The sequence below is a fragment of the Panthera leo genome, chromosome D3, assembly GCF_018350215.1.
Source record: "Panthera leo isolate Ple1 chromosome D3, P.leo_Ple1_pat1.1, whole genome shotgun sequence".
NCBI lineage: Eukaryota > Metazoa > Chordata > Mammalia > Carnivora > Felidae > Panthera > Panthera leo.
The window spans coordinates 107534-129602 of NC_056690.1; the positions used below are offsets into that span (position 1 = coordinate 107534).

The 22069-nt window shown below is 41.5% G+C and overlaps 1 protein-coding gene across 2 annotated transcripts in view; it reads right to left on the bottom strand.

The window, feature by feature from the left end:
- ZNF268 (zinc finger protein 268) overlaps positions 1-22069 on the bottom strand; it is a 32008-nt gene that overhangs the window by 9571 nt on the left and 368 nt on the right. The window contains exons 2-3 of one of the 2 annotated variants that reach the window (XM_042911399.1): positions 21984-22065; positions 2366-2566 (exon numbers count right to left, since the gene is read on the bottom strand). In XM_042911399.1, coding sequence (XP_042767333.1) covers positions 2366-2566; positions 21984-22016 — 234 coding nt within the window. In that variant the 5' untranslated portion in view covers positions 22017-22065. Of the gene's footprint in view, positions 1-2365; positions 2567-3103; positions 3314-21983; positions 22066-22069 lie in introns of those variants that run through there. The other variant, XM_042911400.1, reaches the window with a different exon arrangement.

Genomic DNA, 22069 nt, shown 5'->3' on the forward strand with positions numbered 1-22069 from the left:
AAAGTGCTAAAACAAACCAAATTGTCAACCAAAAACCCTGTATCTGTCAAAACTGACCTTCAAAAGTAGAGGGGGAAATTGAGGCATTCCCAGAAAACAAATGGGAGTTCATCTGTTAGACTTGCCTGACAGAAATGCTCCAGAGAGCAGGTGAAATAAAAGTAGAAAATAACTCGAAACTGTATGAAGAAATAAAGATCTTAATAAAGGTTGATAAATGAATAACTGCAAGAGGCAGTGTTATTTTAACTTCAGTTTGTAACTCCACAGTTTGTTTCCTACATGTTATAAGAAACTAATGCATTTAAAACAATTATTAGTTTGTGCGTGGGGTCATGCAGTGCATAAAGACGTAATTCTGTGACATCAATAACCAAAAGGGGTGACGACAGAGCTGTAAAGGAGCAGAGTCTTTGCACGGTAACAAAGTTAAGCTGGTGTAATTTCAAATCAGCTCTGTGCTGACAACTCAGAGCCTGGAGCCTGCTTCAGATTCTGTGTCTTCCGCTCTCTCTCTCTCTCTCTCTCTCTCTCTGTCTCTCTCTCTCTCCACCTCTCCTGCTCACCCTCTGTCTCTGTCTTTCAAAAATAAATAAATGTTAAAAAAAAAAGTAAAACAAAACAAAACACCTTGCTCTATGACTGCATAAAGCTGACACAACTCACGTGTGCCTCTTCAGAGTGTGCTCGTGACACCCGTGAAACAGAAACAAGAGTATGAAAGCAAACCACACACACGGACACCTGACAGATGACAAGAGAGGCAGGCATAGGAAAAAGTCAATCACGTCATGCGCCCGGGACAACTGGATAACTCTATGAAAAAATAAATCTTGCCTCCCGCCCACACCAAACAAAAATTCATTCGAGATGTATTACAAACCTAAATGTGAAAGGTAAAATAATGAAGAAAATGTCTTCATGAGCTTCAGATAGCAAAAAAGTATTTAAATTGGACACAAAAAGCACAAGCAATAAAAAATTATGAATCAGAATAAATTAAAATTAGAAATACCTGTTCATCAAGACAGCATTAACAGAATGAAAGGCAAGCAAAAAAAAAAAAAAAAAAAAAATTGAACAACAGTTAATGCTATTCATACTGAAGTATTTAAAGGAGGCATGATGGTATCTGAACCATATTAAGAAATGTACCCCAGGGGCGCCTGGGTGGCTCAGTCGGTTAAGCGTCTGACTTCAGCTCAGGTCACGATCTCGCGGTCTGCGAGTTCGAGCCCCGCGTCGGGCTCTGGGCTGATGGCTCAGAGCCTGGAGCCTGCTTCCGATTCTGTGTCTCCCTCTCTCTCTGCCCCTCCCCTGTTCATGCTGTGTCTCTCTCTGTCTCAAAAATAAATAAACGTTAAAAAAAAAAATTAAAAAAAAAAAAAGAAAAGAAATGTACCCCAAACAACATGGTTTAATGGATGCATAGAGAGATAAAAACACGGATAATGCGATAAAGCAAGTATGGTAAAATGTTAATGGTAACTTTTAGGTGACAGGAACACAGAAGTTCACTAACATCTTTCAACTTTGCCCTCTGCCTGAAAGTTTCTGCAACAAAATACTGGAGGTAAAGGAAGCACCCCAGGTAAAATTTGAATATGGATTTGGTATCAAGTTAGTTTTAAACTTTCATGTACGTGGATCACTGGATCTCGTTAAAATGAGGAGGGTTGTGGGGTGTCACATTCTGCATTTCTAACAAGCTTCCAGGATATTAAAAATTCATTTAAACTAAGAAAAAAGAAAATCCAAAAGGCAACAAACTATCAAATATGCATGACAGAAGGTACTCATCCTCTTTAGGCAGGAGGAAATGCAAATTAAACCGATAGATGCCATCATACAATCACCAGAATGGCCAAAATCAAAAGAGTAACAATAGAAATTGTTGGCTGAGAAAGTGAGGCAAACGGATGTTCACACACTGCTCTCCGTAGCATGAGCTGGTAAATATAGTTAAGAGTGTGGGTGTTTAATCAAACAAAGTGCTTACTGCAAAATATGACCAATACAGCAAGACACATGTGCACACACCATTAACAAAAATTAAAAATACATACACAGCAATAACAATACATATTTTGTGAATACCGATAAGCAAAAGAAATCCACAAAAAACAAAGTAATTTTTAGAGGTGGGGAAGGAGACAGAAATGGAGTTTGGGGAAATCAGACAGTATGTAAATAAAGGTATAGGGACCTTACACAGACCAGTGATGATAAACAGGGCATGAACTGAGAAGTGACTAACTTAACTCTTTGACCCAAGGATCCCCATCCCTCTCCCAACCAAAAAAAAAAAAAAAAAGGAGACAAGTACTATAGAAGAGAAGCGGGAATAAATAACCACACAACTCACCCGAGACTGGGTGGGTTTTGGCTGCTCGTGGGAAATAAACAGCCACTCTAGAACCTGCTCTGTCCTGTGATTCCTATGTCTTTGCTGAGGTGCACCAGGGAGAGGCCTCTGGTCGGGGCTCCCTTGACCAAGGATGGATTCCTGATCTCGGAACTCTCTGATTCTGCTGCACGAACTCTCTTGTTCCTGGAGAGGCGGAACCTGCGGATGTAACAGCAAACTCGCTTTAATGGCCAGAATTGAATTCCCCTAGGCCCCAACCTCGGTCTTTTTGGCTGGTGAACGCACTCACGTGAGGCTAGGCTGGGTGTTCTGTGCTCTGTATTCAGTGTTGCCGTGGGGCAGACACGAGACAAATGCACATGGTGAGCCCAGCACACTGACAAAAGTCCCCTCCCCTCACTCTGCACAGGCACCCAGGAACCCTGAAGACGCGGCAAGCACCTAAGAGTTGAAAAATGTCAGGCAGCCACTTCAATGAGAACACAATGCTGGACGCTAAAGACTAACAACTCTGTTGTAGGCCGGGTGTATACAAGCAATAGATTTGGAATGAGCCAGTCTGTTTCAGTCAGAATTTCTTCCCTCGCTATTTGGATGCTGATGGACAATTTACTTAAACTCTCTCACCAGGTTTCACATTTTGTTGTTATAAAAACATTGGGGTACGATAACATCAGGGTATCAATGCAGGTTTTAACCTTCCCCAAGCTCCCAATGAACACAGAAGAGACCTACCATCATAGTGCAAGAAAAAGCCCAAAGACGTCTACACCAAACAAGGGTCTCCTCACAAACGTTAAGGTATATACACAGATGTGACCCAAGAGCAGGGGCGTAGATCCTAGTGGAGTAAGAGTGAGCAATGAAGGAAGATTCTGATAGGCTACACACTGCACATCCCCAAAGTCACCAACGTGTCCCCCAATGGGAGAGCAATCCCAAAGTCACTAAGTGGCCTGACAGCACTGTGACCACCTAAGGAAGTGGGGATTTGAGAAATAACTGGCAGATAGTCTCTTCCAGGCACACATATTTTTGCTCGAGGGAAAAACAATAAAAATAGTGCCCAGATCAACCCACACAGAAAAATATTCAGGCAGCGAAAGGAACAAGAGAGAGACAGAAAGAAACAGGCAAAGAAGGGGAGGGGAGAGGGAAAGGGGAAGGGGAGAGAGGGGAGGGGGGAACATGGGGGAGGGAGTCGGGGGTGGAGGGAAGAGAGGAGAAGATCCAGACTTCTAACTAGAGAGATCCAGACTAGAAGGAAAGGAGAGAAAAGGGAGACAGGCTATTAGATAGTAAGAGAAAAGGGTTCAGATCTTGTTTCAGAAATTAACCACAAAACACAAGATGTACATGTGACAGAGATGCGTGAAAAGACAGGGCATGCTGAACTCGAGGAAGCACAGGGCTAGAGGCAGAAAAAGGGCTTCCTGATAAGCCTTAGCACATAAGTATGTGTTTGCTACACTTCCAAAAGAATCACTGAAAAGATGAAGCAGGAACCGTAAAACTGGTGACCTCAGAAGGAAGCAAAGAACCCGCCAGAAGGGACGAAGCGAGTCAGTGTCTACTTTTGAATTAGGTAAATATTTTAGAGAATCAAAAAGAGGGAGGGCAATCCCCAAATTGCAAGTAAGTGTCAACACGCACACATGTTTATCACTTTTGGAAACAAAACTACAAGAACATAATTTTTCTAGCTGATCTTAACATCTAGTATTTGGCTGTGTATTCTTTGGATAAAATGAGCTACGAGGACATACTGAACTTCATTCAGTATCCTTGTTAATAATAACAGATTGTAATTTTAAAACCATTTTATGCACACTGTAAGATATGACAGTTATATTGCTATTATTAAGAACCAAGGTATCTGGATTTAACATTTTCATAACATTCCATCATAAAACAGAATACACATTATTTTCAAATACACACGGAACATTATCCAGAAGAGATCACATATTAAGCCACAAATTTCAACAAAGTCAAAAACATCAAAGTCATACCATGCATGTTTTCTGATGACAACGCTATGAAACTAGAAATCAACCACAAGAAAAACCTGGAAAAAACAAATATATGCAAGTTAAATCACATACTATTAAAATAATGAATGGGTCATCCAAGAAACCAAAGAGAAAATTAAAAAATACACGGAGAAAAATGAAAATGAAAACACAACGGTCCAAAATCTTTGGGATACAGCAAAAGCTGTTCTAAGACAGAAGTTGATAGCAATACAGGTCTACCGCAAGCAGCAAGAAAAATCTCAAACAACTGTACCCAAAGAACTAGAAAAAGAACAAACAAAACCCAAAACCAGTAGAAGGAAAGAATTATTAGATCAGAAATAAATGAAATAAAACTAAGAACACAAAAGAACAGATCAATGAAACCAGGAACTGGTTCTCTGAAAAGATCAACAAAATCGATAAACCTTTAGCTACACTCTTCAGAAAGGGGTTGGGGGAGAGACAGAGACTCAAATAAACAAATCCAGAAGAGAAGACAAATAACAACTAACACCACAGAAATACAAAGGATTATGAGAATATTATGAAAAGGTATATGCCAACAAATTGGACAACCTGGAAGAAACAGATAAATCCCTAGAGACATATAACCTCCCCAAACTGAAAAAGAAACAAATAGAAAATTGAACAGACTGATCACCAGTAATGAAATTGAATCACCAATCAAAAAACTCCCAACAGACAAAAGTCTGGGACGAGACGGCTTCACAGGTTAAGTTCTACTGAACATTTAAAGGAGAGTTAGTAGCTATTCTTCTCAAACTATTCCGAAAAACAGAAGAGGAAGGAAAATCTCCAAATTTATCCTACGAGGCCTGCATTACCCTGATCCCAAAACCAGATAAGTACACTACAAAAAAAGGAGACTACAGGCCACTATCTTTGATGAACATAGATGCAAAAATCGTCAACAAAATAACAGCAAACTGAGTCCAACAATACATTAAAAAAATCATTCACCACAATCAAAGGAGATTAATTCCTGAGTTGCAAGGGTGGTTCAATATTCACAAATCAATCAACATGACAGATCACAACAAGAGAAAGAATAAAAACCATATGGTCATTTCATAGATGCAGAAAAAGCATTTCACAAAGTACAACAACTCATTCATGATAAAAACCCTTAACAAAGTAGGATTAGAGGTAATATACCGCAACATAAAAAAGGCTATATACAAAAACCCCACAGAAACATCATACTTAATGGTGAAAAATTGAAAACTTTCCCCCTAAGATCAGGAACAAGACAAGGATGTCCACTCTCACCACTTTAATTCAACATAGTACTCCAAGTCCTAGCCACAGCAATCAGACAAGAAAAAGGAACAAAAGGCATACAAATTGGTAAGGAAGAAGTAAAACTCACTATTTGCAGATGACATGATACTATATAGAGGAAACCCCAATGACTCCACAAAAAAACTACTAGAACTGATAAATGAATTCAATAAGGCTGCAGGCTACAAAATCAATGCACAGAAATCCATTGCATCTTTATACACTAATAATGAAGTAGCAGAAAGAGAAATTAAGAGAACAAACCCATTTACAAATGCACCCAAAATAATAAAATACCTGGGAATAAACTTAATGAAGGAGGTAAAAGACCTGTACCCTGTAAACTATAAAACACTGAGGAAAGAAATTGAAGGGGTACTTGGGTGGCCCAGTCAGTTGAACATCCAACTCTTGATTTTGGCTTAGGTCATGATCCCAGGGTAGGGGGATCAAGCCCCCCCATCTCTCTCTCTTTCTCTCTCTTTCTCCCTCTCCCTCTGTGCCTCTCCCCTGCTCATGCTCGCTGTCTCTCAAAAGAAAGAAAGAAAGAAAGAAAGAAAGAAAGAAAGAAAGAAAGAAAGAAAGAAAAGAAAGAAATTGAAGATGATACAAACAAATGAAAAGATATCCCATGCTCAGAGACTAGAAGAATAAACACTATTAAAATGTCCATATTACCCAAAGTAATCTACAGATTTAATGTAGTCCTTATCAAAACACCAACACCATGTTTCACAGAACTAGAACAAACAACCCTAAAATTTGTATGAAACCACAAAATATTCCAAATAGCCAAAATAATCATGAAAAGAAAAACACATCTGGAGGTATCATAATTCGAGATTTCAAGTTATACTACAAAGCTGTATTAATCAAAACAGTATGGTACTGGCACAAAAATAAACACATAGATCAACAGAAGAAGACAGAAAGCCCAGAGACAAACTCACAATTATATGATCAATTAATCTTCAACAAAGCAGGAAAGAATATCCAGTAGGAAAAAGACAGTCTCTTCAACAAATGGCGTTGGGAAAATTGGACAGCAACATGCAAAAGAATGAAACTGGACCACTTTCTTACACCATATACAAAAATAAACTCAAAATGGATTAAAGACCTAAATGTGAGACCTGAAACCGTAAAAATCCTAGAAGAGAACACACAGTAATTCCTCTGATGTCAGCCATTGCAACATTTTTCTCAACATGCCTCCTGCAGCAAGGGAAATATAAACAAAAATAAACTATTAAGACTAAATCAAAATAAAAAGCCCCTACATAGTGAAGTAAACAACAAAACTAAAAGACAGCCTATGGAATGGGAGAAGATACTTGAAAATGACATACCTGATAAAGAATTAGTATCCAAAATACATAAAGAACTGATACAACTCAACACCCAAAAAACAAATAACCTAATTACAAAATGGGCAGAAGACATGAACAGACATTTCTCCCAAGAAGAATACAGATGGCCACAGACACAGGAAAAGATGCTCAACATCACTCATTATCCGGGAAATACACATCAAAACTACAATGAGATATCACCTCACATCTGTCAGAATGGCTAAAATCAACAACACAAGAAACAACAAGCGTTCGCAAAGATGTGGACAAAAAGGAACCTTCGTGACTGTTAGTGGGAATGCAAACTTGTTCAGCCACAATGGAAAACAGTATGGAGTTTCCTCAAAAAGTGAAAAATAGAATTACCCTATGATCCAGTAATTGCACTAATGAGTATTTACCCAAAGAATACAAAAAAACTAATTTGAAAGGACATATGCACCCTTATGCAGCATTATCTACAATAGCCAAATTATGGAAGCAGCCCAAGTGTCCACTAACTGATAATGAATGGTTAAAGAAGTTGTGGTACCTACACACACACACTGGAATATTATTCAGCCATTAAAAAGAATAAGATCTTGCCATTTGCAATGACATGGATGGAGCTACAGTGTATCATGCTAAGTAAAATAAGTCAGACAGAGAGAGACAAATACCATATGATTTCACTCATAGGATTCAAGAAATAGAACAAAGAAAAAAAAGAGAGAGGAACCAAGAAACACTCTTAACTATAGAGAACTGATGGTTACCAGAGGGGGTGGAGGGTGGGGAATGAGTGAACTAGGTGATGGGGATTAAGAGTACACTTGTGATGAGCACTGAGTAATGTACAGAATTGTTCAATCACTACATCGTACACCCAAAACTAATATAACACTGTATGTTAACTACAGAATTAAAATTAAAAACTTAATGAAATTAAAAAAAAAAAAACAAGATATCTAGCACAAGACAAAAAATGCAACAGTAAGTTTTTTTTTCAATATATGAAATTTATTGTCAAATTGGTTTCCATACAACACCCAGTACTCATCCCAAAAGGTGCCCTCCTCAATACCCATCACCCACCATCCCCTCCCTCCCACCCCCCATCAATCCTCAGTTCATCTCAGTTTTTAAGAGTCTCTTATGCTTTGGCTCTCTCCCACTCTAACCTCTTTTTTTTTTTTTTCCTTCCCCTCCCCCATGGGTTTCTGTTAAGTTTCTCAGGATCCACATAAGAGTGAAAACACATGGTATCTGTCTTTCTCTGTGTGGCTTATTTCACTTAGCATCACACTCTCCAGTTCCATCCACGTTGCTACAAAGGGCCATATTTCGTTCTTTCTCATTGCCACGTAGTACTCCACTGTGTATATAAACCACAATTTCTTTATCCATTCATCAGTTGATGGACATTTAGGCTCTTTCCATAATTTGGCTATGCAACAGTAAGTTTTTTAAAAGCCCTCATACATTGCTGTTGAGAATGTAAAATGGAGCAACCACTTTGTTCCTCAAAATGTTAAACACAGAATTACCGTATTACCCAGCAATTCCATTTCTAGGTATCTGCCCTGGGAAGTTAAAAGCATATGACCATGAAAACACTTGTACGCAAGCGTTTGTCATAATAGTCAAAAAGTGGAAACGACCCAAAGGTCATAACAGTCAAAAGGTTGTCATAATAGTCCAATAGGATCAGTCGTAATAGTCAAAAAGTGGTAACAACCCGAATGTCCATCAATGGATGCATGGATAAACAAAATGTGGCGTATCTATACAAAAGTTATTCTGCCATAAAAAGGAACTAAGTGCTGATAAATGCCACCACATGGATGAAGTTTTGTAGCAGAATGTCTGACAATTGGCTTTCTTGACTGTAATGTAAGTGCCTGACAGTAAGTTTTTCGTTGTCAAGGCATCCATTTCAAAGACATTCATCTTGGACAAACACATTGTGGGTCCTATATAAACAGGCAAAGAAACAGGCCCTCTCAATGAAGTTCCCATTTCCAAAAGTCCCGAGTGACCTACATAACTACTTGCTTGAATAACCCTGCTTTTCCCTTTCTGTGCTTTTTTTGCTTTGCTTTGTTTTGTTTCAATTTTTCAATGAAATTCTAGTTGGTTAACATATAGTGTAATATGGGTTTCAGAAGTAGAATTTAGTGATTCGTCACTAACATACAACACCCAGTGTTTGTCACAAGAAGTGCCCTCAATACTCATCACCCATTTAACCCATCCCCCGCCCACCCCCACCCCCAGCAACCCTTAGTTTGTTCTCTATAGTTGAGTCTCCTATGGTTTGCCTCCCTCTTTTTTTCCCTTCCCCTATGTTCATCTGTAATGTTTTTCTTTTTCTTTTTTTAGCAAGAGAGAAAGAGAGCGAGCGAGCATGTGAGTAAGGGAGAGAGAGAGAGAGGTCAGGGGAGAGAGAGAGAGAGAGAGAGAGAGAGAGAGATCTTAACCAGGCTCCACCCATAGAGCCCCATGCAGTGCTCCATCCCATGACCCTGGGATCACGACCTGAGCCCAAATAAAGAGTCAAACGCTCAACTGACTGAGCCACCCACCCCCATCTATAATGTTTCTTAAATTCCACATATGAGTGAAATCATATGGTATTTGTCTTTCTCTGACTATTTCTCTTAGCATAATACACTCTAGCTCCATCCACATCATTGAAAATGGCAAGATTTCATTCCTTTTGATTGTTAAGTAATATTCCATTGTGTGTGTGTGTGTGTGTGTGTGTGTGTGTGTGTGTGTATGTATATTCTGTCCTCTGAAAACTATAGAATGCTTATGAAAGAAATTGAAGATGACACAAAGAAATGGAAAAACATTCCATGCTTGTGGATTAGAACAAATATTGTTAAAATATCTATTAGCCAAAGCAATCTACCCATTTAACACAATCCCTATCAAAATGCCACCAGGATTTTTCACAGAGCTAGAACAAACAATCCCAAAATTTGTATGGAACCAGAAAAGACCCCAAATTGCCAAAGCAATCCTGAAAAAGAAAAACAAAGCTATAGGCATCACAATTCCAGACTTCAAGCTGTATTACAAAGCGGTGATCATCAAGACAGTATGGTATTGGCACAAGAGGAGACACTCAAATCAACTGAACAGAATAGAAAACCCAGAAATGGAACCACAAATGTATGGCCAACAAAGCAACAAAAAGCAAGCAAAGAAAGAAAGAATATCCAATGGGAAAAAGACAGTCTCTTCAGCAAATGGCATTGGGAAAACCGGACAGCAACATGCAGAAGAATGAGCCTGGACCACTTTCTTACATCAGACACAAAAATAAATTCAAAATGCATGAGAGACCTAAATGTGACAGGAAACCACCAAACATCTAGATGAGAACATAGGCAGCAAACTCTTTGACATCATCCATGGCAACTTCTTACTAGATCTGTCTCTGGAGGCAAGGAAAACAAAAGCAAAAATGAACTATTGGGACATCATCAAGATAAAAAACTTCTGCACAATGAAGGAAACAATTGGCAAAACTAAAAGGCAACCTAAGGAATGGGAGAAGATATTTGCAAATGACATGTCTGATAAAGGGTTAATATCCAAAATCTATAAAGAATTTATCAAACTTGACACCTAAAAAATAAATAATCCAGGTAAGAAATGGGTGCCTCGGTGGCTCAGTCCGTTAAGTGCCTGACTTCAGCTCAGGTCATGATCTCACAGTTCGTGAGTTTGGGCCCTACATTGTGTTGACAGCTCAGAGCCTGGAGTCTGCTTTGAATTCTGTGTCTCCCTTTCTCTCTGCCCTCCCCCACTCACGCTCACGCTCACTGGCTCTCTCTCTCTTTCAAAAATAAACATTAACAAATTTTTTTTAAAGAAATGGGCAGAAGACATGAACAATTTTCCAAAGAAGACATCCAGATGGCCAACGGACACAGGAAAAAATGCTCCACATCACTCATCATCGGGGAAATACAAATCAAAGCCACAGTGAGATACCACCTCACACCTGTCAGAATGGCTAAAATGGATAATTCGGAGGGGGCCTGGGTTGCTCAGTTGGTTAAGCATCCAACTCTTAATCTCAGCTCAGGTCATGATCTCAGAGTTCATGAGTTCAAGCCCTGAGTCGGGCTCTGCACTGACAGCACAAAGCCTGCTTGTGATTCTCTCTCCCTCTCTCTGCCCCTCCCCGCTTGTGCTTGCTCTCTCTCAAAATTAATAAGTAAACATTAAAAACACACACAGGAAACAACAGAATTTGGTAAGGGTGTAGAAAAAGGGGAGCCCTCTTGCACTGTTGGTGGGAATGCAAACTGGTGCAGCCACTCTGGAAAACAGTGTGGAGGTTCCTCAAAAACTTAAAAATAGAACCACCCTACAACCCAGCAATTGCACTACTAGGTTATTTGCACAAAGGATACAAAATACTGATTTGAAGGAGTACATGCACCCTTTCTGTGCTTTAATTCCCACCTTTATATTTCATTTTTTAAAATACATTTATTTTTCAGAGAAAGAGAGCACAAACAGGGAAGGGACAGAGAAAGAGGGAGACACAGAATACAAAGCAGGCTCCAGGCTCCGAGCTGTCAGCACAGAGCCCGACACGGGGCCCAAACTCACAAACCACGAGATCATGACCTGAACTGAAGTTGGACAGTCAACCAACTGAGCCACCCAGGTGCCCCTTCGCCCTTGTATTTTAAATTCACCAATAAAGAGTGAACCTGCAAAACACAGGCACTCCACCTTCAGCCCCCAAAAAGCAGAACCCCAGGCCTGAGCTCAAGCTTTCCCTTCCCGTGCCCTTGCTGTGTGGCATACCATATACCCTCCAGGACTTGTGAGTTATAAACCTTGTTTTTTCAAAGTTCCCTGCTGGCTGTTGCTGAGATGCATCTTGCAATCATAGAACTTCAAATGCTGGTCTATCCACAACTCTGATTCCAGTCAGGGACGTGTCTGAAGGCTCACCACAGGGGCCCCGGTGAGGGCCGCAGGCACTGCTAAGCACTACATCACTACCGATGCGCTGGAACCAACACAAAGTAACCTTGAAAACGTGCTGACAGAAAGAAGCCAGATATAAAAGGCCACATATGGTAGAACTATATGAAATGTCCAGAATTGGTAAATTCATAAAAATACAAAGTAGATTCATGGTTGCCAGGGAAAAGGGGAAAGAGGGAATGGAGAGTGGCTGCAGACGGGGACAGAGTTTCTTTTTAGAGTGATGATAATGTTCTGGAATTAGATACCGGTGATATTTGTACAACTACGAATACTAAAAATGACTGCATGGGACACTTTGAGTGAATTTTATGGTCTATAAATCATGCCACAATAAAACTTGTACAAAAAGAAGAGTATTTAACTTCAATGGTTTTTATTAAATTGATGGCTTTGCAAAAATCATCTCATCCAGGTTTAAATTCACGTTGTTTCAGACACTCATGGTGCTGCACTGAAGCCAGGGCACTCTCACCAACCCCCAGGCAACCGCTGCCCTGCTTTCTCTGGGCATTTCACATAAATGGGGTCATGCTATATATCGTGCATGGCGTGTTTCACTTAGTATCATGCCTTTGAGGTTTATTCTTGTTATGGCATGTACCAATAGTTCGTCCCCTTTATTGCTGAACAGTATTCCACTTTGTCTATATATCCATCAGTTAGCATTGAGATTACAGTTTGGGCTACTAAGAATAATCCTGCCATGAACATTCACATACGAGTCTTTGCGTAATTTTTCCTTTATCTTGGATAAATTCCTAGAAAATGAACTGATGCGTTATATGGTAGCGTTTATTTTTAACTTTTTTATTTCAAGTAGGATCTACACCCAACGTGGGGCTTGAACTCACGACCCAGAGATCAAGAGTCAGATGCTCTACTGACCGAGGCAGCTAGGAGCCCCTATATTTAACTTTTTAAAGAAATTGCCAAAATCCTTTCAAAGTGACTGTACCACTTTATATTCCCACCAGCAGTCTGTAAAGGTTCTAATTTCTCTTTCATTGTCTGCCTTTCTGCCTACAGCCATTCTAGTGGGTATAGAGTGATCCCTCATCACGATGAAATTTCTATTTCCCTAATGACTAATAATGGTAAGCATCTTTTCATGTCCTTATTTGCCATCTATGTATCTTCTGTGGTGAAATGTCTGCTCAAATCCTTTGCCCATTTTTAAATTGGATTGTCTTCATACTGAGTTTATATATTCTGAGTTTACATATTCTGAATACACTCCTGTACTGGACATATGATTTGCAGATATTATCTCAGAGTCTGTGACTTGTCTTTTCATTTGCTGAAAAAAGGGACTTTGAAGTGCAAAAGCTTTTTATTTTGATGTAGCAGTCCAATTTATAACTTCAAAGCACATTCTATATAATAGTTTTCTCTTTTTTTGTAGACTGTGGTAATGGAGGTATAGCTAAGACCTATGGCCTAACCCAAGGTCATAAATATTTTCCTATGTGTTTTCTTCCAGAAGTGGTACAGCATTAGCTCTTACAGGTAAGTCTATTTTCCATTTTGAATTCATTTTTTGGTACTGTGTAAGGTTAAGAGTCAAAGTTCATCTTTTTAAAAAAATTTTTAATTGTGGTAAAATACACATAACATAAAACTTATCTTAACCATTTTTAATGTACAGTTCCGTGGAAGTAAGTACATTCACAGTGTTACATAATCATTACCACCTTCCTCTCCAGAACCCTTCTCATCTGTAAAACGGAAACTGTATCCTCTGAACATAACTCCCCCCTCCGCCCTCCCCCAGCCCCTGACGACCATCACTCTACATTCGGTTTGATTTTGACAACTCTGGGAACCTCATATAAGTAGAATCATGTAATATTTGTCCTTCCATGACTGGCTTATTGCACTAAACACAGTATCCTCAAGGCTCATCCATGTTGCAGCAGGTGTCAGAATTTCCTTTCTTTTTAAGGCTGAATCATATTCCATGTGCATCTGTATCAGCACGTGCACACACACACACACACACACACACAATTTGGTTTATCCATTTCTCTTTCAGTGAACACTTGAGTTACTTCCACCAAAGAGAGAGTAATTAGCAATTTTTAAAAAGGGAAAACTCTAATTTAAATTGGAAATACCAATACGAACCATGCTTTTTTTCCTTTCCAAAGATTCCTAAGTCTGCCTAGTGAAACAGCCTAGAAGCAATGACACCCAGGATCACTTGTGGTCGCGGAGCATATTAACCTACCAAAAGGTATCAGGTTCCCAGGAGGAAAGGTTGATTCCAGATCTGGGACAGGAAATAATCAGATGAGCCTAGAATATCTTGTTGGGCCCAAAAGTGAGGAAGCCAGACTAACAGACTAACAGAGTCATTTCAAAAGAGCTCAGGGCCAAGCTGAAGAGGCTTCCTCTGGCCAAAGCTGGGGCAATGTAACCCTCTAAAAGATAAGGACTGCAACTGATTGAAACTAACTGAATATATTAAGATTTCTGAATTTCTTAATCATACTCAAATTAACAGTAAGAAAACCAAACAAAAAACGCCTTGTAGTCAGCAACGCAGGTAACTATGATACAACTCCTGAGGGAACCCTGGGAAAGAATTAAGCATGTACCTGGCCGTTCCTTACAAATTCAGGACAAGAGTGAAGCAGCTGTCCTTGACAGTACTCAAAAGCAGATGGGGGCGGGGAGCGGGGGGGGGGGGGGGGGGGCGCGGGGTACTCTGGTGGCTCAGTCAGTTAAGCATCCAAATCTTGATATCGGCTCAGGTCATGACTTCATAGTGTGAGGGTGTGGGATCAAGCCCTGCATCAGGCTCCCATGCTGAGCCTGGAGGCTGCCTGGAATTCTCTCTGTCCCGCTCTCTCTTCCCCTTCCCTGCTCGTATGCACTTTCTCTCTCAAAATAAACTTAAAAAAAAAAAAAAAAAAAAAAGCAGATGGGGAGAAAAGCAAAACTATATGCACATCTAGAGTAAGGTACCTTCATCCTGTACCTTAACCTTTTCCTTAAAAGAATTTTTCAAGCACAGTGACCAGCACACAAAATAATGAAACTTTCAGAAAACAAGATGACAGAAACAAAACTAACAAAAGTCAACAAACAACAGAAAGAAACAATCAAAGCCAATGGACACTGGAATCAATGGACACTGACTATAAAGCAAACATCTTATTATATTCAAGGAGACAAAGGCAAACTTTCCAATTTGGCCAGGAATTAGATGACGATTTAGCAAGCATATCTGAAAAAGAAAAAGAGTTAATAGAAATGGAAAAAATATATTAACCAAAATGTGTTTAAATTTTTTTTATGTTTATTTATTTTTGAGAGACAGAGAGTGAGACGGAGTGAGAGTCGGGGGAGGGGCAGAGAGAGAGGGAGACACAGAATCTGAAGCAGGCTTCAGGCTGTCAGCACAGAGCCCGACATGGGGTTCAAACCCACGAACTGCAAGATCATGACCTGAGCCAAAGTCGGACACTGAACCGACTGAGCCACCCAGGAGCTCTGACCAAAATATGTTTAATAGCAGGTTAGAATGAATTAGTCAAGTGAAAGACAAATTAGAAGAAATTATCCAGAAAGTAGCCATTAGGTGTTTTCTTTAATTTTAAAGCAATAAATTGTATGTATAACTCCCAAACCTCTGTGAAGAGGGAAAAGAATAAAGGCAAGACAGAAGAAGAAAAAACAAAAAGTTAAAAAACCCAGATCAAGCACAGCAAATAAAAAGCAAGTAAAATGGTAGATTTAAACCCAAACATATCAGTAATTACATTAATCATAAAGGGTTCCGGTTAAAATAAAAAGATTGACAGATTAAAAACAAGCAGTGAATTTTAAAAAAACGCATCTAAAATATGAAGACACAAAAGATAAAACAAACAACCAAAAGGTGCTCCAACAGCCATATGGACATAAAACAGACTTTAAGGCAAAAAAGAATTCCCAGAAATAAAGGTGATTCCACAATCGTTACAGGCTCAAGCATCAGGAAAATGTACTTTGGAGCTGTCTGGAGAGGACGAGGAGCTGCCCGCAGCCAGCTAAGGAGGGGTGGCTGGAATTCAAACTAGCCACCAACTTGAATCGTTTCTCCCCTCCAAGCTCCTAACAGCCAAGGACACAGCAACTGGGGTCTTCCTCCGCCTGAGCTCCAGGACTGTCCCTGCCACTCCCCTTTTCCCTACTGCTGCCAACACCCGCATGCACAGGCGGCCTTCTCTGAAACCGTACCGTCCCCTCCTTTCACACAGCCAATTCTACAGATCCTTTGAGAGCACACGCTGTCAAACATCACTGCCTGGGCCTCCTTCTGCCTCAGCTCCAATCCCATGGCTGCCCGCACGGCACTCTATTCCCTCTCTGAACTTCCTGGAAGACGTGTGATCTCTGGGGCCAGGGCTGTCTCTGGCCTGTATATCCTCATGCCAGATCAGTACCTGGAATATAAACAGGTGTTTAGTAAGGGTTGTTAGTGAGGGTAGTTAGTGAACGAACACTGCCACGTTTTAACCTTTAATTCCCCAAAGGGATCAGTTTGGGGAAAGCTAAAGACATACGGTACGGTATACACAGGGGCACCAGCCAGCCTTTCTCAGAAAGGCCTTTCTGGCAGAATTCCCTTCCCTCCCCCATGGTCCAGCTCACATTAGTTTTGAATCCCCAACTCGCTGCACTACAGACTACGAACATTAGCCTGTCTTGCCGGTGATGGTGGCCGACAGGGGTCCGCGGGAGCAGAGGTCCTGGAGAACCACGGAGACAAAGTTCACTGGTATAAATAAGTCAACTCCTATTGGAGATAAAGAAATAGAAAACCCTTCCAAGCCCCTAGGAATGGAGACTCACTGGATTCGAATTTGTAATAACATATTTAAAGGGGCGGGGGGGCGGGGAGAGTCAGTGGAAGAAAGGAGCCAAACAAAAGTGAGTGAAAAAACAAAACCTGCCGGTAAGCGCTCAGCATCCTCAGAGGAAAGAAACAGGGATCTAGAGGCTCACAAGGCCTCAGTGAAATGTTACTTCCGATGCTCACCTCCTTTTGCTCTGAATTCATACTCATCAAATAGCCTTCTAGTTACTAAGTATCACCTTGATACCCATAAGACGCCCAGAATATGGGCCCAGGATATATGTCAGGGGAAGGGTCTCCTGCATATTACACACTTTCCTCTTTTAGCCCATCCCTGAGTGAGGTCATCTATGTTTAGAAAGAAACCCAGTTTGGGTGTTGTATGGAAACCAATTTGACAATAAATTTAATATATTTAAATAAAAAAAAAAAAAAGAGAGAGAGAGAGAGGGAGGGAGACACAGACTCTGAAGCACGTTCCAGGATCCTAGCTATCAGCACAGAACCTGATGCAGGACTCGAACTCATGAGCCTTGAGATCATTACCTGATCCTCACAAGCCATGAGGTCATGACCTGAGCTGAAGTCAGAAGCCTGACTAACTGAGCCACCCAGGCATCCCTGTGATAAATATTTTAAGTAAAATACTAAACCAGAACAAACAAAATGCCTCTAAGATCCAGACTGTAGTAAGATCAAAAGATAGATCTTTTGAAGGTATACTTTCTTTTTTTTTTTTTTTTTTAACGTTTATTTATTTTTGAGACAGAGAGAGACAGAGCATGAACAGGGGAGGGGCAGAGAGAGAGGGAGACACAGAATCCGAAACAGGCTCCAGGCTCTGAGCTGTCAGCACAGAGCCCGACGCGGGGCTCGAACTCACGGGCCGTGAGATCATGACCTGAGCCGAAGTCGGATGCTTAACTGACCAAGCCACCCAGGCGTCCCTTGAAAGTATAGTTTCTAGAGTTCTGAGCACAGCAATCTTACATTAAATTGAGTCTATTACTTTGAAAACTAGCCCATTTAAAATTCTATATATATTTTATCTATATGATATGCACTCTGACACATTTTTATTTTGAAAAGATATATGAATCGAGGTAGAAGATGATTTTAAGGTACTTCCTGAGGATTCCCTTTAATAGGAAAAACAGGTGTAGTTGTAGTAAAGGAATGAAAAATGAAACACAGTAACAGTAAGATCCCTCACTTCTGCTTCAATCCTGTAAGAAATCAGCTGTCTCAATGATACCAGTTCATCTGCACCCTGTTTCATATGCAGGCACTATCTCTAGGCAGGTGCCAGGCAGTGGGGGTGCAGGGAAACACAGTCACAGGCACCCGGCATGCTATGTTTACTGGCAGAACAGTGCAGGGTCCACAATGTGGCTCTACTGTAAAGGAAGTACCAAAAATTGTCTAATTTGGACACCCACAATTATGTACTCAAAATAAGTAAAATAATTAAAAGAAGTGTTCTTCTCAAAAAAAAAAAAAAGGAAAGAAAGAAACCCAGTTTCTCTCAATCATTCCCCAGAGACTGGGCCACACCCACCCACTCTGCCCAGGGCACAGCTACATACTTCACTGGTCCCACTTTTGCCATCTTCGGGGTCCGAGGAGCTGAGAAGTAACCCTTCATAGGTAAATAGTAACTCCCGTCAGGGCTCACAATGCTGGAATCTGTGTCCTGAGAAATTCCCAGCCTACATCCTGAAGCAGTAGAGGACACTGGCCAAGGAAACGGGGATAAAGCCACCAACCTGAGTTCAAATCGTGAGTCGACACTGACCAAGGGTATAACTTGGCTCCTAACTAAAGGCATTAAATCGTAGCTACGCAAGACCTAGCACCACGTCTCACACGTAGTAAACACTGATTACCAAATTCGGTCGGAATGGCAAAAAATACAGGACTGCTTAAAGAAAATAAGGCATTCTGAAAAAACGTCAACGGGCTAAATGAAAGCGTCAGGTGGTTCTCAGAAAAGAGGGCTCTACTTTCAAACAGCCTCTAGTCTGTCCAGTTTCTCCGTCTCTACCCTCCTAGAAAAAACCTCCGCCACCTCTCCTCTGCCGTGACCTAACTGGCCACCCCTTTCCTACCACTGTGTCTACTCCTGCCCATCTGCAACCGTTCTTTACTCAGCAGCAAGAAGGGTCTTTGAAAAACCTACCTATGTCACGTGGACCCCTTTCGTAACACAATAGTTTACCAGCCTGATCTGGACTCTGCCCAGCTCTGTGTCTGCTCCCTTCCCTTCCCCCACATCCCCAGTCACACAGGCCTTCCTTCCAAGTTACAAAAGCACAAGACTTCTCCTACCTCATGACCATCCTCCTGCCACGGCTGACCTGCTCCTGGAACTCAGACCTTGACTTAATGTCACCTCCTTAGCGGGGCCTTCTCCAGTCACCCAATCTTTGACATTACCAGTTTTAATTCTACGTATAACTCAACTCTGACATCTTCTCTTTACTTGAGTAGTTTCTTCACCGTTTTCTTTGTCATCTGCCTCCCTCCACCAGAATACAAACTCCCCAAGAGCGTGGATTCTGTCAGTCTCATTCAACAGCACATGGCTGGGACCTTGCAGGGGGCCTGGAACATAGTGAGTGCTCAGCAAATACCCAGAGAATGAAAAAATGAGCAAACATTTCAAAAACCGAAGTGTATGGTTTCTATCTATTAGGATGCTCTTTATCTTGAAAGGGTGAATACTGTCACGTTAAGAACTCAGAGCTGGGAGCCTGATTTGCGTGTGTAAAGTGCTTAGACCCACGCCTAGGACATAGTAAACACCGTGTAAATGTTAAGTAGCAATGTTGGAAAGCTTTCAGACACAAGTCCTCTAAATGTTTTAGGTTTGTAGCAGTTTTATCTTTTGCCATTGTAAATAGGATATGTTCTTTCACTGTATTTCCTAAATTGGTAAGTATTTATAAGTAGGAAACCTATGTATTTTCAGACTGATTTTGTACCAAGGTATCTCACTGGATTGTCCCCAAGCTCCCACTCTCTTCCCACTCTCTTCCCACTGCAGCGGCACGACTGCCTCAATTCTACATCACCGTCCCCATTCCCGTCTCTGCAGCCACCTGCTGTTCCCTTACCTTCTTTCCCTGCTGAAGGTGCAGACACACTCACACTCTGTTCTGGAAATATTACCAGCAACACACACCACTACCATCACACTCAATCCAATTTAAACTTTTATGACCTAATGTCACTTGACCCCCCCCCCCCGGGACGTCTCTCACATGACGACCAGTGTTGAGGGTTTTTTTTTTTTAACTCTAAAACACAGGTCTCTTGTTTTCTCTCATCTCTTCTGGGCTCCCTCCCAGTCTCCAGCCCCTCCGCTGCTACCTTCCCACGTCAACCCCCTGGGCGTTGTCCTCGTCTGCTCCTCATCCTGACCACTCTCTTTCAGCTAATGTGGCCATACCTAACTAGTGCAACCTGTCCGGATCTTTCTCCTGAGACACACGCTGACTCACCTGCCCTCAACAAGGGGAGAGTCCAATCCATATAAAACAGAAAAGTCCGCCCCCCGGCCCCCAAAACAACTCCAACAGTCCTCGCTGACTCAGGGAACGCTACCACTCCCAACCCAGGCCCCCAGAGCAGAATTCCAGCAGCCATCCCTGGCTCTCCTGTCTCCCTCACAACCAGCACCCAACTAGTTACCAAATCCAGATGCTTCTGCCCCCCCAACTGTTTAAATCAGTCTCTTCTACATATTTTCCTAACTTGCTTATTTACTAATTTATCTTATTGAGGTAGAGTTGATACACAACGCTGCATTACTTTCAGGTGTACAACAGTTATTCGACAGGTCTGTGTGATGCTGTGCTCACCACAAGCATAGCCACTGTCACCACACATTATTGTAATACCACTGAGAACATTCCCTACACTCTAGCATAGAGATATACCTTCTCTCCCCATGACTCACTTCTGCCTCTTTACCATCTTTCTTCTCAAAACTACTAGTTTACTTAAACCCTTGTCTTCTCTTGCCCACTGCCCACTGCCCACCAACCCAAAGTCCTTTGAGAAATCACTCCAAAAAATCTCTCTCCCCAAGAGAATAAAATCCAAGTTTTTAAGGTGATCTTCAAACCCCTCTATGATCTGGTCCCTGCCTATGGCTCTGGCCTCTTTTTTTTTTTTTTTTTTGGGAAGAGGGAAAGAGAAAGAGAGAGAGAGAGCATGCACACATGCGTGAGAGCAGGAGAGGGACAGAGGGAGAGAGTGAAAATCTTAGGCAGGTTTCATGCCCAGCACGGGGCCTGATCTCACAACCATGAGATCATGACCTGAACCGAAATCAAGAGTTAGACACTTAACCACTGAGCCACCCAGGTGCCCCTGACCTCATTTCTTTGTATTTCACCACTACCTGCAAACCCTCAGCAACCCTAAAGTGATCAAAGTTCACCAACGTACTAAGTCATTTCAAGCCTCTCAAAGTTGCATGTTGCCTCCTTTTCCTAGGCTGACCTTCAGTCCCTTATTCACATTCACCTTTTAAACCTCGGTTAAGAATCTCTTATTAATCACTGAAGCATTTCTTGGAGTACCCTCACCTCCAAAACTGACCTTCTGCTGTGTCCCCATGCACTTGTGCAGCCTGTTTGAGTACCTATTAACTTGTCACTATGCCTCCAGGTTCTCTTGTCCACCAGCCCCACCAGACCTCTGCTCTCACAAAGCAGGACAACAACTTATCTCTGCACTCTTAGCACCTGACTCCGGGTCCAACAAACACAAGACAATAAAAACTGTTGAATAAGAGAATAAACGAGTGCCGAATTTCTCAAATGAGGCTCAAATACTTTGGATGTAAGAGACGAGAGATGATAACCTTTTGTTTAACTCAAATCGCAGGATACAAAATGGGCAGAAAGGAAACTGAAAGTTGTAAAAAGTCTAATGGCCAAGTATTCCTGGACAGTCTAACATCCTCTAAAGGAGGCCCAGCGTCCTGGAAGAGGAGAGGGGAGAGGGAGCTCATGACCAACTCTCACCCTGCTAAAGACGGAGTTCAGGGAGCGCTTTTCAGAAAGGAGAGAAACACCCCTACTCACCCAGATGGCAGCTGTCCGGACCCTGGTGGCCATCCCCACGGTCAGTTCTGTGCGTCCCGCGGGTGGTGGCAGGACCCGAGGGCTGC